Here is an 18105-nt window from a genome sequence, read left to right on the forward strand (position 1 = left end):
TCGAGACCTCTTCTGGGGAATGACTTTGTAGGCGCAATTAGTGGTGGAAGAAGTATTCGGATCCTCTACTTGTGAAATTACTCCAATACAAGTAAAAGTCCTGCTTTCAAAATTTGCTGAAGTAAAAGTATAAAAGTACCAGCATCGAAATGTACTTAAAGTATCAAAAGTAAAAGTACTCTTTATGCAGAATGGACCCACTCAGATTGCTTTATACATTCTAAATATGTTCTTAAATTATTATTATTATTATTATTATTATTATTATTATTATTATTATTATTATTATTATTGATGCATTTATAGAGCAGCGTTTACATTTTCTCAAGGTAGGGCTCATTTTAACTGCTAAATATACTGTTCTGAGTTTTAGGCTAAATTGAAATAATTTCATTGTTCTCCAATGCTGCATTGTAAAAAATAATCTGTTTAATTTACGGAAAAATATCGGCAGCTGTGGTTGCCAGAACTTTCACCTTTCTACTGTAAATTTAAATGTAAATATCAGCAAAAACTGTAATTTAGACTGAATAATCCCGTTATTTACTGGAAGAAAACTGTGTGTTTCTTCCAGTTTATGTCAGAAAAAAAGTAAAAGTTTCGTGCTATTCTTTGATTCACGGTTTTTAAAAGTGTCTAATACGGTAATATCCAATTTAGAATTTTACGCCCTATTTCTGATGTATTTGACAGAGTTTTTACTGTTATCAGATACAAAAAAATTTTTTTTTAAACATTTGTTTATTGATTTTTCAGTGACATAACAAAATCAAGAGATGACATTACGAGAGTCAAAACAGTGTCAAGTGTAACAAGTAAAATAATAATAATAAAAATAATACATAAAATAAATATAAAATAATAAAATAAAATAAAATAAAATAAAATAAAATGAATAAACAAATAATTAAATAAATAAAAATGGAAGCGAACAACAAATACACAGAACAAAACAAAAACACAAATAAAACAAAAACACAAATAAATCAGATACAAAATTGAGAGTATTTTTTTTTTTTAAATAGAAAAGGGGGGCCCAGTACCAAAACTTTGCCATGGATGTAAAAAGAAAAAAATAAACACGTGAAATGTTCAATTGTCATGTGACGCGGTCACTACATTACGGTTGTCATGGAAACGAGCTCCTCATCAAACAGCGTCCGGACCTGGCAACTACAGCGAGCGACACGGTCGGATTAATCAGAGAGATATTTGTCTTAATTTCATCCGTGGTGAGTAGAAGCCCACACCCTCCACAGTCCCGGGACTCGAACCAACATTGTGAGACGAAAAAAGGCGACACCTGTCAAACAATAGGTAGTGTTAGAGTCGGTTTTTATGTGTTATCTGTTATCTGTCGTCGCCACGGCAAGCTAACGTTTAAAAATGTGTGATTTCCGCCAAGACTTTCAAATTAAAATAATAATAACTTGCTAACAGTGTGAGCAAATGCAGTTCTGAGGGCTTGGGGGAGAAAATAAACAAACACAGAGAATTAACAAATCACAACATAAAGTGGTAATAACGAATATACTTATAGCAGTAAGAATATGGGAATATTTTGTTAATATGCTTTTATTTTGAATATGAAGTCTCCGTACTTCCGGGCATGTACTGAATAACTTCACAATGCAGCAGCCGCACTAGCATCTTCCAACATTAGATTAAATTAGTGTTTCGACCATTATGCAACACACATCAACAGGTTATATATGGATCTTGTCACTAATTAGCACTAGTAGTATAATCTAACCATCTTTGTTTGTCTGCCACATACAACTTAGTCTACATATAGATAATATAAATGTAATAAAAAGCTAAATGAGAATCAAAATGTGGGAGCTGACGGTTTAATCTAAATGTTTTTTGGGTTATTTGAATACCATATATGGCCTTTATAAAAATGCAAACACATATTTAAGGAGTGCTTGTTATTTGACTGAATGATATAAAGCTAACTCCTGTTTCACATTCCCTTTCAGGTTGTCATGCAGGATAACAGGAATGGGATGATTCCCTTCCCACCACCCATCAGCAGAGACAGGGTCATCTCGGAATTTCCAAAAGTACGTCCTGTTTTCTCCCCAATATACTGTGACCACAATAGTCTGCTCCAGTTGAATCTTGGTCAAAGAAACCCCCTGTATTTTCATTTAAAATAAAAAAATGTACGTGGAATTGGATGAAAGCGTCTGATGACACTGTAGAACTGAAGAGTAACTGTAGAAGCAGCAAAGATGATAATTTCGTTGGAATCATGTGACTCCTAAATGACTTTACTGACTTACTATTTACTGAAATAGTAAAATCAGTGTCAGATCAAAGTACTCAGGGTAATTAAGTTGCAGTCAGCAAGCCAATCCTAAACTCAGTCAATATATCCCTCTGCCCTGTGAACCAGGGCCCTGGCCCCTCTCTCATGCCATGACTTGTTGTTAGGGTTAACCCGAAACATAGAGTTGAGGGAACATTTCCAAATGAATCCTCTCCCAGTAATAGTGTAAGGATCTGGCAGAGTAGAACCCAAAAGCACAACACAGAGACAGTAGATCAGCAGGAAACTCAGTTTACTTAAAGTTCAGGCAAAAAGGTCAAAACCAGGAGATCAATCCAAACAGGCAAACAAATCCAACAAGGGGCAGGTAGGAATCCAAAATCCAATAGACAGGCAGGTTCAGAACAGGTAGATCAGGCAAAAACAGACAAGAGAACGCTGGAAGGCTTGGTGACACACAAGACCATCTGGCAGAGAACAGGTGGAAGTCGACCAGTATAAATAGAGGGGAACTAATGAGGGAACGGCCTGCAGGTGAGGAGATGAGCAGGGAACCAGGTGAAGGGAATGAACTGATTAACTGGCAGGATCTGAAATGACAGGGGAGTTAATGATATGGCATGAAAACAAAATTAACTGAATATAACTAAGAGTTGCTGGAAACCCTGACAAATAGCCTATATTAAGGCACTTTATCTAGACATGAATCTAAAATGTATAATAGCTTCTTCTAATGGGGTTAGTGCACAGGCTCTCTCTGCAGCCCTGTTCCATCCACTATATGATGGCAATTCCAGAATAGATATGAGATAAGATAAAATATTCCTTTACTGATCCCCCATGGGGGAAATTCTGGTGTCGCAACAGCACACGTATAGAGTAAACAGATTAAGATAATAAAAATATAATAGAATAATAAAATAAAATAGAATAGAATAATAAAATAAAATAGAATAGAATAAAGATGAAATAATAAAAATCTTGTTACAGCATCTATTTAGTGGCTTTGTGCAGAATAAATGTCAGTAATATGGTCCTGTTCTCCTCAGTGCTACCTGCCTACTGCAGCTCTGCAGCTGAAGACAGACTGGGACGTTGAGGCCAAAGCCGCCTGTAGAGCTGGAGCCTCCAGGCATCAGCCGTGAGTCTCCTGCTCTGGTTCAGTGTTTCTTTCTTTGCTTTGCTTGAACATCACTTTTATATTTATATCTAAATAATGTCAAAAATCTGTTGTCTCCTTCAAAGGTGGGACCGACAGAAAATGTCCAAAGTGGTGGTTGTTGGAGACCTTAACGTGGGGAAGACCTGTCTCATTAACAGGTATCAGTCATCAACAATAAGCCAATGAAGAAACAACCCTATAGAACTCAGATTGCAATATCAAAATCTGTCAAAATCAGGTGTGTTTTAATGTCAGCATATAGTTGAAGTACAAGAAAGTAAAGCAGTTTCTCAGGTCAGTGGTTTGTATCTTTTTTGGCAAGCACACCTTAAAGTGAAATTCTGTCTATTTCCTTTTAGGGGCTTAAAGATGTAAATATTATTCAGTAATATTCATTATTTAGGGCGGAGAAATGAAAATAATCTCACTAATTTTGTACGGCAGATGTTTTTTGTTTCCCTGTACTGCTAATCATCTCACACTCAGATTGATCTTTTGACTTGTTTTGAGAGTCTATTGGAAATATTGGAAAGCTTGAAAACCATAAACTGCTACAAAACGTTTTGTTTTGTTTCTGTTGTTTCCAGGTTTTGTAAAGATGTATTTGAACGAGACTACAAGGCCACCATAGGTGTCGACTTTGAGATCGAGAGGTTTGAGATATCTGGAGTACCTTTCTCCCTTCAGATGTGAGTAGTTAGATTTTAAATAAGTAATTCAGCATTCATACTTTAGAGTTCACTTTGCCATATATGTTTACTTTTTTGTTATAGCTGGGATACGGCTGGGCAGGAAAAATTTAAGTGCATCGCATCTGCATACTACAGAGGTGCTCAGGGTAAGACCTTATCACAATAACTATACACTATAATTATTTTACCCATTTTAAAAAATAAGAATTGGTTGTGGATCTAATGCTTGGTGAGACCAGTTTATAAGTTATAAGCACTTTGAGATCTGCTGATAAAAAGTGCATTAGAAATAAAATGTATTATTATTATTATTATTATTATTATATTTTATCTGGTGTTAACTAACAGCTATATAACTTTTTTATCTTTTCCAGTCATTATCACAGTGTTTGACATGGCAGACATTAAATCTCTGGATCATACACGGTACGTCTGGTTATAACATTATCAGTTATTGGGCTCACAGCTGTGGGAAGTTTATGCTACAAACATTATTATTAGCACTGTTTGGTAGTGAAAATTGTATTATTCTAGCAGTGTGGAATCAGATTATTTTAGTCTAATGTTACACTAGCAGACTACAGACTGCAACATCACATTTACAATTTGTGATCACTCTTATTAATATTTATATATTACCCACATATGATCTTTTTGGGGGGCTGATGTGGAGCAATTTCACTGGACGAAAAAACATTCCTTACCACTTAACAGGATTAGTGTCCATCCATCTTAACAGCAACTATAAAACATTTTGGCTACAATACATACGAGTATGTATGTGACTGACTGAGTGATCATAATGACTGTTTTTACTCCACTAATTGGTGCAAAAGTTCTATTGTTCCTCTAAGGTTTATTATATCATTCAGCATATAATTACTTGTTTTTTATTACTGGGACAAAAGCATGCTAACATACTAGGTTTTGACCTAGTCTTGTTTCACATTAATAATTGTATTACACGTCTACTTGTATGTGAAAGGGGTCATCAGTCATAGCGGGCTGCTGTTTTTAGAAAAACAAGCTCTGATTAACTCACTAACCAGACAGATTAAGCTGTTAAAGAGCCAGATATATTTGGTTGGGACCAGATAATGAGCTACTAGGAGAATGAATATTGGACTTACAGTCATCAAGCAGCCAGAAACATGACACCAGTGTAGAGCTTTTGCTGCTACATAGCTGCTTTAGGAGGATTAAATAAGTTCAAATTAATTCTGTACTCTCTTTACTAATAGTGGGATATTCATTAGAAGAAGAACAAACTGAACCTCAGCTCAGAACAGCCTGTCCTTACTTACAATAATGTTTTAGAGCTACTATTCACTTTCCTTACACAGAACATCATCCTCAACAAACAACACATTGTAAAGACATCTGTGTCACAGAGTAATGTGAGCGTAAAGGTCCTCCTGCTAACTTTTCTAGAGCTTTCAGCTGCGTCTCAGTGACTTTCAGTGACATGATGACAACTGTGGCAACAAATGGTGTCATCACATACTGTGATGTCATGCAGCTACTCAGTAATAGTGATTCAACAAAGGAGATACAACGAAGATGTCGCACTATATGCAGTCTTATATTAATACTAATTATCTGTATTATTCAGCTAGGTTTTTTTCCAGAATAAATCATCACGGTGTAATGTCTTGTGCAAGTCAGAAGTCTAGCCTGATAATTTACCTGAATACGTGTTTTGTTTCTCTTCATTCATTTTAATTCACTGAACAAACTGGAGTAGGTGTTCTTGATTTGGAGATGTGGAACCAAGCCAAATAGCTGAGACACATTTAAGCAGCTGGTCTTGATAACTAGCAGTATCTGTAACATATATATATGTTACGGATACTGCTAGAAATTAAATAAATAAAAATGTTTTAAAATTTTGTAGAAATTCAAAAAGGAAAATGTATAAAATGAACGTTATTTTTCTGTTGCGGTAAGGACATTTTGTAAGAAAAAGTGCTGAAAACCATAAAAAATAAACATTTTCCAGATTAAAATCTTAACGATTATAAACAATTTTGTGTATCTGTTAATATGTATTACAGACTTTGATGGTTAAAATTGAAATTCATCGAGGTTGATTTTTTTAATTTGGGAGAGTCAAAAGTGACCGTAGTTGCAGAAACACCCATATACATCCATCCATCAGTACATTATCTGTAACCCCTTATCATTTACAAGGTCACAAGCTTATATTTACTATATTTTAGTATTTTTGTGTGTTCAATCCGCTGTGTAAGATAATGAAATAACTGTGTTTTGCTCTTACAGCCAGTGGTTGGAGGAGGCCCTGGGAGAAAATGAGCCTGACTCCTGTTTTATCTTCTTGGTTGGCACTAAGAGTGATCTGCTGGTGATTATATTTTATATTATATGTATATTTCACAGAGTTCCCGAAACAAAATGTTCTTCTAGTACCCAAATGTTTTGTTCTTCAGCCCTGTGAAGAGAGACAGAGGACAGAAAAAGACGCCACCAGGATAGCAACAGAGATGAACGCAGAGTTTTGGGCTGTTTCATCTAAAACCGGTATGCCAAGAACACACAAATACAAAGATTCTGGGCAACGCAGACAGACATTTTATTAAGAAACCTTTTTGTTATTTCCAGGGGAGAACGTGCAGGGGTTTTTCTTCAGGGTGGCAGCTCTGGCCTTTGAGAAGTGCGTCCTGAAGGACATGGAGAATGGGCTCCTTGTTGGCATCGGACATTCAGATAGCATCAGTAAGTCACGACTCCACTCCCAACAAGCAGAGCTAGTGATGATGGAAGCCTTGAGGGTAAACTAATCTACCCTCAATCTTTCTCTCCACAGAATCAGATCGAGCCAACCTGGAGGAGGCTGCACACCAGGACATGAAGAGAAGCTGCTGCTGAGGAGAAGAGGTGTTCTTACAGTGAGCAGCACCACACAGAGGCTCTATTCTGAGCCTCAGCTGCAGAAATTAAAACATTAACCATGTTCCACTTGTCTGAAATGTGCCTTAGGACATGCTCCATTAGTTTTTTTAAGTCATCAAAACTGCCATGTATTGTGATATCTGCAAAAGGTTCAAGCAGTATGCTCTCCTGAAAGCTAATTGTGATTGAATCGAAACTTTTGCTGATACAAAATCTTAAATATTTCACATTTCTATGGGACAGTTGTCAGTATTTCATCCAGAATATCATTTAAACCATGGCCAACCCAAGACAAAATACTACAGCAATAATAAATCTGACAAATCATTAAAATAAGTCCAGTTTAAGGTCTTCTCGTGTAGTATTGGTCAATTCTCCTTTATCTGTAACATACAGACTCAATTATGTCCAACACTTCAGAGGTGGAGAGTCGTGCCTGGACATACTCCATCTGGTGAAACCTTGCATCGTATTTGTTTGTTTTTTGTATTTTTGTTTTTCATACAGTATTGTTGTGGAATATGTCTGGGTGATAAAGATGTAATGGGAGTTTTTAGGCTGGAATTGAAACCAATATTTATATTTAGTTTAGAATAAAAGTGTAATTCAATGATTCATCTGAGGAGCTGCTGACAAAAGCAGCTGTGCATTTATGAAACCAGTATTGCTGTCTGTTATTAAAATAGATTTAACACTCGACCCTTGAACTTCTCTTTTGTGATAATATTTTAAATTATGAGGCATGACTATGCAAGATTCACAAGCAACACTTCTAATGCATCCTATAATCATTAGGCCTTTATCTACTGAAAAACACTGAAGGTTTACAAAGGCTTGCCATTATTTGAAGGTAGTGTTGAATACATTTTTTGCATCACGCCATAGTTGTGTGTTCTTGTTTTCTAGTGGAATAAATAGATAGTTACTAAATAGATTTAGTTGTCACAGAAGCTCAAGATACAGACACAGATATAATACATTTAATAATACATATACATTTCTGATATTTGGAATTTATTATAAATATATAGTTTGTTTTCCTGAAAGTACTTTCACAGATATTGCACATTGGAGGAAAATATATTTTAGCATGTTAAATAAGTTGTTGCATGTAGTGGTATGAACATCAATAAATTTAAATATATGCAGAGATATACACAGGATAGTATAAGTGGTATATGACATAATACAGGGGAGGAAAATCACACAAGGCGTAATATAGGTCTAATGTGGTTGGTGTTAACAGAGATAGTGCAAATAAATAAAGCAGTAAAGTGACCTGGTGTTACAAACAGAGAAATTGGACTTTAACTGGACAATTCAACATTGCAGGAAATTAAATAAAGTGCAATTATTTCTGCATACACATTTCAAAGAAACTGTGTAATAAATGTAATTCGTATTGGGTTAGACCAGGGGTGTCAAACTCTGGCCCACGGGCCAAATTTGGCCTGCAGTGTAATTTTATTTGGCCCGCGAGGCAATACCAAATTATTATATTATTATTGTAAATTAATGGCATTGATGTGTTTTTTATTTGAAATTTGATTTTGCATGTCTGCACAATTTAGTTATATATTGTATGTTTATAAGCGTTGCTGGTTCCATATTTAATGTTAAAGCAAAACATGTTTGGTATATATTAAAAGGTTTATTTGTTCAATGTTGGCCCGCGATTTTATTCAAGTTTTACATTTTGGCCCATTGTGTATTTGAGTTTGATACCCCTGGGTTAGACAGAAAAACAAGTTTTAATCTTCCAAAAAAGAGCGGAGTGAACCCTCTTGTCTTAGTAAACACTCTCTGACCCGCCACGGACCAATCACAGCGCAGAGCTCCGTCACGTGTTAGTTAGCGGAAGTACGACCACTGTCACTGTGAGCTAGGCTAGTTAGCTACCAAGCTGCTTTGATATTCACCTTAGAACGGTGGTTATAACTTATTCCAACTGTTATGAAGGTAGTTTAACTGCAAGAAGGTATTGTTATGTAGCAACTGTTTCACTGGTTAGCTTTGTCCAGTAGCTGTTAGCTGCTATATGTTGCTAAACATGCTAGGCTAGCATTTGTCAACAACCCAGGGCAGCTTGAGTTGTGCAGAGACTGCTGAGGTAATGCTAACGTTATATTATTATTATTATTATATTATTTATTGTTTATGTGTATCCACGAAAGTCTGACAGCTCATGATGAGTCAACATGACACTATTAGATCCGTTTAAAGAAGTTAATTTCAGTCAAAATGCAACTTTGTGATTAGTTTGACTAGCTTGTCCCCTGATACATAGATAGACTTCTGATCTAGACTTGCAGCGTTACTATGATTCAGATCCTTTACTGCAGTAAAAGTACTAATACCACACTGTGAAATTACTCCACTACAGTAAAAGTCCTGCATTAAAAAACTAACTGAAATAAAAGTACAGAAGTATCAGCATCAAAATGTACTTAAAGTATCAGAAGTAAAAGTACTCGTTCTGCAGAATGAACCCACTCAGATTGTTTTTATATATTTCAAATATATTATTACAGTATTATTATCGATGCATTTATACTAAGCAGTGTTTTAACTTCCTCTAGATAGGGCTCATTTGAACCTTTTGATATACTGTAATGAGATTTATTTAATTAAAAAAAATCGAATCACTTAAGATGTATCATGTCTTTTAAATTAAATCTCCACCTGAACAGTAAGTAAAGTTGAATGTGAAAGTAATATATATATATTCCAAATAGTATTGGATCATATTTTTTTCTATTAAATCTTGACCTGTAAAGTAACTAAAGCTGGCAGTGGAGTAAAAAGTACAATATTTGCCTCTAAATGTGGTGAAGTAGAAGTATAAAGTTATATAAAATGGAAACAAGTTAAGTACAAGTGCCTCAAAATTGTACTTAAGAACAGTACATTTACATTTACATTTAGTTATTTAGCAGACGCTTTTATCCAAAGCGACTTACAGGAAGTACAGTACTTGAGTAAATGTACTTAGTCACATTCCACTATTCATAATCATTCAGTTTGGGAAAGGCGAGACAATAGGACAACAAATATGTATCAAAGCTCATGTGTTGGAATTTATTATTAATAAAGTTAACTTGCAACTCTGAGAAGTCAAAGCTAATCAACTTACCGTTTTGATCCCCAGCTGGTTCACGATGAAGACCAACAAGTCCTACAAGCTTGTGCTGCACAAGAAAGGGTTTGGTGGAAGTGGTGAGTAAATGAATGAATATATCTCCTATTGAAGATGTGACTCTTATGAGTTGTTTTACAAGTGATTGTTTCCTGTGAGCAGATGATGAGTTGGTCGTCAACCCAAAAGTGTTTCCTCAAGTCAGTCTGAGGGATATAATCGAGATCGCACACCCCACCGATGAGTACAGGTGAGCTGGCACAATTAGAAAATCTGTGTTGTATGCTCATTAAAATAGTGTTACACTACTGAGCATATGGAACAACTATGTTGTGTTTTTTAAATTCCTAGTCCTCTGCTGCTGCAAGTGAAGAACCTAAAAGAGGATCTTCAGAAAGGTAAATGCTACATTTCAAGAATTCAATTAGGCTAGATCAAATTAATTTACTATTATGAATGAATTAATAATAATAAGAATAACAGTGGAGTATAGAGCTGAAAAGACAAGTTCATTAATTGAGTGTATTTGCTGAAAAAATGGAGCAACAGCTTTGATTAAGCCAATTTTCAAGCGGAAATGTTAATCATTCTGGTTCCTGTTTTTAGATTTGAGGATCTGTGATATGAAGCTGAATATGGTCAGGTTTTAAAGTGCTGATTTGACAAAAAATACAGTCAGTATTTTCCAAAAGATATCTGTAATTTCCCGTTATTTACAATAGACATTTTAATATCCTTTATACCTTTACCCTTTAGGCCGTATTGCCTAGCCCTACCCATGACCTACACTACTGGTCAAAAGTTTTAGAACACACCAACTTTTCCAGAATTTAATTGAAAATTATGCACTCTGAAATTAATGCACATTTGCAACATTTAAAATTCTTAATTGAGCATGATAGTGTTTTGAAAGTTAAAAAAAGATTCAAAATCACATTTTATGTTGGACTAAAGGACTAAAAAAAGACACAAAATGACCAAAAAAAGACACCAAAAGACACAAAATGACCAAAAAAAGACACAAAATGACTTACAAAGACATGAAAAGAATTCAAAAATGGACAAAATAGCCCAAGACTCCATAGAGTTAAGTTGTTAACCCATTTCTTGTTCCCTGAAAAAGGCCTACTTGTATAATTCTGAAATGTACATTATTTTCCAGTTTTGGTTAAGCTTACCTTTTTTTATTTACCTCTGGCAGTTCACCACTTACCTTTGGACCCTTTCAAGCTGTTCATTTGACTTGAACTGCTTGAATTTCAATAAAAAACTGGAAAAATTGGGGTGTTCTAAAACTTTTGACCGGTAGTGTATATTTTGTCCTTATCTAGAGACGATCAGTGTGGACCAGACTGTTGCACAAGCCTTCAAGCTGCGAGCTTACCAGGATGTCATTGTTAACATCGTCAACCCAAAGGTAAAACCTCCGACTGTGACCTTCTGCACCTCCAGCAGTCAGTCCAACATCTCTCACTGTGTCCTTGTTGTTCTCCTGCAGGATGTGACCCTGGACCTGGTGGAGCTGACCTTCAAGGACCAGTACATCGGCAGAGGAGACATGTGGAGGCTGAAGAAGAGTCTGGTGGGACGCGTGAACGTTGATGTGTCCGTGTTTTAATGTGCATCAGCACGATTATGAGATGATTTAACTGTTGTGATCTTTATTCCAGGTGAGCACGTGTGCTTATGTGACACAGAAAGTGGAGTTTGCAGGAATCAGGTACTTCATCCTTTGTTATTTTCCCCCCAACTTGGTTTTATTGCTTTTCTCAACAAAAACATGTAAGACCATACAGACAACAAACTACAATAGATAAAGTGAAACAATTTTGCGAGACAATATATGCATACATTGAAAGGTAACCAAGAGCAATATATACTTAAAAAATATGAAATTAGAACAGATATTAAGAAAATAAATAGAATAAAAACAACACAGATGTAACACCAGAGAGTAGTAAAAAAAATAGGATAAAAATTAAAAAAATATATATTAATCAGTTCGAAATATCAACAAAACTTAGCTTCTCAGCTAACTTAAAAAAAGGCCCCCAAAGATGCCCAAATTTGTTAGAAGACCTTTGTAAAGAAAACCTGAGTTTAAAGAACATCTCTGATCCATTGAAAAAAGGAAGGAAGAGAGGGAGATTTCCATTTAAGCAGAATGAGTCTTCTTGCATAAGAGTAGTAAATGCCATGATATCTTTCACAGGGAGGATAGAGGAGAGCATGAAACACAGAATAAAACACTCAGTGGGTTGGGAACTATGTTTAAGGTACTTAATTCTTTACAGAAAACATGCAGTATCTCTAAAGGTTAACCCTTTATCAGGCAAAGAACTATATTTGGTAACTTCAGGTAATATTTCAAGAAAAAAGTTGCAAATTTTCTAGATTAAAGTGGCAAATCTACAAGAAAAAAAGTCGCAGATTTATGAGATTTAAAGTGGCAAATCTGCGCGAAAATAGTAGCAGATTTATGAGAAAAAAGTGGGAAAAAAGCAACTTTTTTCTCCCAGATTCACCACTTTAAATCTCATAAATCTGCACATTTTTTTCTCGTAGATTTGCCACTTTAATCTCGTTAACCTTTTTCTCAAAATATTATTTTCGTATGTTTTTTTTTACACATTCTGGCTGTATGTAATATCCTCCAATATTCTCTAGGGTTGAAATTTGGAATTTGCAAGTATTTCAATGAGTGCCCTATTAAGGGTTAAAGTGCTGAATCAGGGAGAAAAAAGTAGTTTTTCCCCACTTTTTTCTCATAAATCTGTGACTTTTTTCACGCAGATTTGCCACTTTAAATCTCTTAAATCTGCGACTTTTTTTCTTGTAGATTTGCCACTTTAATCTAGTAAATTTGCAACTTTTTTTCTCGAAATATTACCTGAAGTTACCAAATATAGTTCTTTGCCTGATAAAGGGTTAAGGAAAAGTATACGTTTGGACGGGTTGATGGCTAATTCCGTTGTTCTAGTACTTGTTACTCTGTGCAATGACAATAAAGGTGATACTGATTCTGATTCTGACATTAACATCCAGTAGTTGGAGGTTAGATGTCTTGTTTAATTGTATTTAATGGTGATTCTGATCATGCTCATGATGTTTTGCGTTGTGCAGAGCTCAGGCCAGTGAACTCTGGGTGAAGGGAGAGAAAGTGACCTGTGGCTACATCAGTGAAGACACCAGGGTAAGAGATGTTTTTATCACCAACACTTCAACAAATTTGACATTTTTCATGTGAAAAAATCAGTGAAACTCGGTGTTGGTGTTAGATCGTCAGTTTACTACAGAATTACTGTGTGTGATGCATACTTATATTAAACTTATATTAAAGGATTATATGTGAAATATATGTAACAATAGTATATTTATATGTATTATATGTAACAACAAGAACGTGGAACTGTTACTAATTATTCTTCCATGTCTTGTGATGCAGGTGGTGTTCAGATCTACATCTGCGATGGTTTACATCTTCATCCAGATGAGCTGTGAGATGTGGGACTTTGACATCTACGGTGAGTTGAACTTCTCTGATTTGTTCCTCACACAGAGGAACACATATGGATACATATGAATGAACACATGTGGAATTATGTACTTAACAAAAAAGTGTGAAATAGCTGAAAACATGTCTTGTATTTTAGATTTGTTTACTAGAATATAAGACATGTTTTCAGTTATTTCACACTTTTTTGTTAAGTACATAATTCCACATGTGTTCATTAATAGTTCTGATGAATCTACAATGTCAATAGTCATGAAAATAAAGGAAACACATTGAATGAGAAGGTGTGTCCAAACTTTTGGCCTGTACTGTACCTGTAGTTTGCAAGTAATTCCAGGCTCCGATTTTCCTTCATGTCTTTGTACGTTTTTTTACCAGTATGGATGTGAAATGGGTTTTAAATTGTATTCATCATGGTCTTTGAAAAGTCTTAAATTTGAAGTGTTGAAACCTGCAGAGACCCTGCTCACAGGTTTCTGTCTGTTTGTTTAGTTTCTCAGTGACATGAAGGTTTTCCTGGAGGTGATTATGTCTGACTGAATGTTTTGCTCTCAGGTGATCTCTACTTTGAGAAGGCTGTCAACGGTTTTCTCTCTGACCTTTTTGCCAAGTGGAAGGTTTGTGATTATTTCTTGGTTTGGTTAGTTTGGCTCTGTTGAACCAATTTCTGTCAAAGATGAAACAAACCCATGTTTTACTGTTGAACCAGGAGAAGAACTGCAGCCACGAGGTGACAGTCGTACTTTTCTCACGTACGTTCTACAACGCCAAAACTATCGGTGAGTCTGTCTCCTGTGCTGTCGTCACAGTGATTTATTATTCATCTTGAGGCATTTATCATTAATACAAATATCTTCTTCCTCAGATGAATTTCCTGAGATTCTGAGAGCGTCCATCAGACAGGATCACGAGGGACGATTTTATGAAGACTTTTACAGGTAACCTTTGTTTTTTATTGGCATTTCTGCAGAAACATGACTCAAACATACGGGGTTACAAGACACACAGTATGTATATATATATATATATATATATATATATATATTGTGTCTCTTTTTGATCATTTTGTGGTCAATTTGTGTCTTTTTTGGTCATTTTGTTTCTTTTGTTGGTCATTTTGTGTCTTTTTTTGGTCATTTTGTGGACTTTTTTGGTCTTTTTGTGTTTTTTTTAGTCATTTTGTGTCTCTTTTTGATCATTTTGTGGTCAATTTGTGTCTTTTTTGGTCATTTTGTGTCTTTTTTTGGTCATTTTGTGGACTTTTTTGGTCTTTGTGGGTTTTTTTTAGTCATTTTGTGTCTCTTTTTGATCATTTTGTGGTCAATTTGTGTCTTTTTTTGTCATTTTGTTTCTTTTGTTGGCCATTTTGTGTCTTTTTTGGGTCATTTTGTGTCTTTTTTGGTCTTTTTTTTCTTTTTTGGGTCATTTTGTGTCTTTTTTTGTCATTTTGTGTCTTTTCTGGTCATTTTGTTGGTTTTTTTTTTATCATTTTGTGGTCAATTTGTGTCTTTTTTGGTCCTTTTGTTTCTTTTTTGGGTGATCTGAACTGTGCATGTGAGATTGTGTTCAGTGAGTGGGGGTCGCGGACAACATGCATGTTAAATTGGAGGGTCGCGACTCAAAAAGGTTGAGAACTACTGCCCTAAGACAGCACAAGTATTAAGTAATAAATATGTTTTAAAAGTATTTGAATAGGAAGAAATCATAGTTACAGCACATAGCATGTAATTATAAAGCTTCAAGTCCTTCAGAATCACTGATGGATGAGTTGTTTCTTATTGTTCTGTGATCAGGGTGGTGGCTCAGAATGAGAGACGGGACGAGTGGACGTCCTTACTGGTCACCATCAAGAAGCTCTTCATCCAGTATCCTGTCCTGGTGCGGCTCAAAGAAGCAGGTAGAGAATGAGTCGAGTGTTTGGCTGAATGAATCATGGATCTTTGGATAAAGTGCCTTAAAGTGTCTATTTCCTTTCACACCAGATGGTTTTCCTGTCGGTTACAACTCAACTGCTGCTCAGGGAAACTACCTGGAGGCCATCAACCTTTCCTTTAATGGTGAGATGTCTAAAACCAGTATAATTATTATAATTATAATACCTAATATAGAAATGAAGAAATGGTTTTAATGAGAGCAGGTTACTGACTCAAGTAAAGTCATCATCATAGTTATGAATTGTAGGATTTGTTGTATTAATTGTGCAACTGTAATGAGATCACATATTACACATTTATTAGAGGTGGAGAAGAATCTATACAGCATAGTATCGAGATATTCTGTGTGGCAATATTATATAGATTCATCTCAAGTATTGATATTTAGCCTTTTTCACGTTTTATTCCCCCCGAAGGCCGTAGCGGCTCACTTTTATGAATATACTGCCGATACTGGTATCTTATGAAACTGGAAGATGTAAGGAATCTAAAGGCTCCAGGTGGTCAGGATATCGTGTCAGGAAGTTGTCTAAAGCAGTAGTTCTCAACCTTTTTGAGTCGTGACCCCCAATTTAACATGCATGTTGTCCGTGACCCCCACTCACTGAACACAATCTCACACACACAGTTCAGATCACCCAAAAAAGAAACAAAATGACCAAAAAAAGGAAACAAAATGACCAAAAAAAGACACAAAATGACCCAAAAAAAGAAACAAAATGACAAAAAAAAGACACAAAATGACCCAAAAAAGAAACAAAGTAACCAAAAAAGACACAAATTGACTACAAAATGATCAAAAAAAGACACAAAATGATAAAAAAAAGACACAAAATTATCAAAAAAAGACACAAATTGACCAAAAAAGTCACAAATGGACCACAAAATGACCCAACAAAATAACCAAAAAAGACACAAAATGACCAAAAAAGACACAAATCGACCACTAAATGATCAAAAAAAGACACAAAATTACCAAAAAAAGACCCAAAATGACCCAAAAAAAAAAGACATTAAGTGACCAAAAAGACTAAAACACATTAACACATTAACACTTTAACACAGTGGAGACAGAGCTGACTTCCAAAATTTCACACCTCTGGTATTTCCATATTTGCAGCATTGTCTACTATCAAGGCTTCAGCTTGGAGTTCTGCCCTTCCCTCTGGTTGTCCACCACAAGCTCATTGTTTATTGATTATATTGAGCTTTAGGTGCTTGTTGTTGCACCATGTGACAGAGCTCTCTATCAGTCCTCTGTAAACTAGCCTCTAAGTAAAGAACGCTTGTTTTTACTGGAAAACATCTACAGCCAGTTGTGTTTCTCTGTGCTCAGGTCCTATCATGTCCTCAGAGGAGCTCCACAGCAGTGAACAGCACTGTGAGGCTGTATTATATTATAGCTCCTCATGGGCTGATGAATGGCTCCTTTATGCTGAGTTAGGAGTCCTCAGATACAGTGTGCTGAAATAGAAAGGGAAGAAAGACACCTTTGTATTCAGTTATTCAGTTAGTGAATAAGGAATACTTTTCCTGGATTCTAGGAACCTTGTTGGACCTCAGACCAGGTTAGGTTAACCCTCTGAAGCTGTTTCAGGGCAGTTTTTGCTCTTTTTACATTTGACTCACTGAAATTAGAACAAAATGCAATTTATATAAACACTTTTCCAAGTGCCCACAAGAATCATGAATATTGGAAGAAAAATTAAGTCTCCATAAATTATACATCTCTTCATATTATATCATATCTTTAAACAGCCTCTCCTGTCCTCTCCTCTCTGCTCTGTGTAAACAGATTTTCAGTGAATATTTGTCACGTGACTGTTTGTCTCAAAAAAGAAAAAAATGACCAAAAAAAGACACAAAATGACTAAAAAAGACATAAAATGACTATAAAAGGAAACAAAATGACCAAAAAAAGACACAAATTTACCACAAAATGACCACAAAATGACCAAAAAGACACAAAATGACAAAAAAAAGAAAACAAAATGACCAAAAAAAGACACAAAATGACCAGAAAAGACACAAAATGACTAAAAAAAGACACAAAATGACCAAAAAGACACAAAATGACCAAAAAGACACAAAATGACAAAAAAAGAAAACAAAATGACCAGAAAAGACACAAAATGACTAAAAAAAGACACAAAATGACCAAAAAAAAGGAAACAAAATGACAAAAAAAGACACAAATTGACCACAAAATGACCAAAAAGGCAAAAAAAAGAAAACAAAATGACCAAAAAAAGACACAAAATGACTAAAAAAAGACACAAAATGACCAAAAAAAGACATTAAGTGACCAAAAAGACTAAAACACTTCAACACATGAACACTTTAACACACCCCAAAAATCATCTCGCGACCCTGATTGGGGTCCCGACCCCAAGGTTGAGAACAGCTGGTCTAGCCGAGAAGACACAAATGCATGAATAATGATTTCTAAGTCATTATGCGACACCATTTTCCTGAGTTTGGA

General features: G+C 35.3%; 2 protein-coding genes across 2 annotated transcripts in view; both read left to right on the forward strand.

Annotated features, from left to right (window-relative positions):
• Positions 1 to 803: 803 nt before the first annotated feature.
• Positions 804 to 7360, forward strand: rab36 (RAB36, member RAS oncogene family). Its single transcript, XM_059344830.1, has 11 exons — positions 804 to 1232; positions 1983 to 2066; positions 3325 to 3416; positions 3521 to 3595; positions 4025 to 4126; positions 4211 to 4275; positions 4504 to 4555; positions 6410 to 6491; positions 6577 to 6667; positions 6749 to 6862; positions 6954 to 7360. The coding sequence occupies exons 1-11, from the start codon at positions 1089 to 1091 to the stop codon at positions 7013 to 7015; spliced, it is 963 nt and encodes a 320-aa protein (XP_059200813.1). The 5' UTR covers positions 804 to 1088; the 3' UTR covers positions 7016 to 7360.
• Positions 7361 to 8896: 1536 nt separating this feature from the next.
• The window catches only part of depdc5 (DEP domain containing 5, GATOR1 subcomplex subunit), a 37082-nt gene continuing 27873 nt past the window's right edge, over positions 8897 to 18105 (forward strand). The window contains exons 1-14 of the mRNA XM_059344275.1: positions 8897 to 9149; positions 10188 to 10255; positions 10338 to 10425; positions 10527 to 10573; positions 11507 to 11592; positions 11674 to 11757; positions 11846 to 11895; positions 13299 to 13368; positions 13621 to 13699; positions 14245 to 14306; positions 14399 to 14468; positions 14555 to 14627; positions 15483 to 15586; positions 15672 to 15746. Coding sequence (XP_059200258.1) covers positions 10198 to 10255; positions 10338 to 10425; positions 10527 to 10573; positions 11507 to 11592; positions 11674 to 11757; positions 11846 to 11895; positions 13299 to 13368; positions 13621 to 13699; positions 14245 to 14306; positions 14399 to 14468; positions 14555 to 14627; positions 15483 to 15586; positions 15672 to 15746 — 946 coding nt within the window. The 5' untranslated portion in view covers positions 8897 to 9149; positions 10188 to 10197. The remainder of the gene's footprint in view (positions 9150 to 10187; positions 10256 to 10337; positions 10426 to 10526; positions 10574 to 11506; positions 11593 to 11673; positions 11758 to 11845; positions 11896 to 13298; positions 13369 to 13620; positions 13700 to 14244; positions 14307 to 14398; positions 14469 to 14554; positions 14628 to 15482; positions 15587 to 15671; positions 15747 to 18105) is intronic.

Source organism: Centropristis striata, chromosome 11 (assembly GCF_030273125.1).
Source record: "Centropristis striata isolate RG_2023a ecotype Rhode Island chromosome 11, C.striata_1.0, whole genome shotgun sequence".
NCBI classification, from domain to species: Eukaryota; Metazoa; Chordata; class Actinopteri; order Perciformes; family Serranidae; genus Centropristis; species Centropristis striata.

Excerpts from the sequence above, each read along its gene's own strand:
- rab36 (XM_059344830.1), top strand. The coding sequence starts at position 1,089 with ATGTTCAATTGTCATGTGACGCGGTCACTACATTACGGTTGTCATGGA. Across the intron at positions 1,233-1,982 it reads TTGTCTTAATTTCATCCGTG|GTTGTCATGCAGGATAACAG; the intron begins GTGAGTAGAAGC and ends ATTCCCTTTCAG. Across the intron at positions 3,417-3,520 it reads GGAGCCTCCAGGCATCAGCC|GTGGGACCGACAGAAAATGT; the intron begins GTGAGTCTCCTG and ends TCTCCTTCAAAG.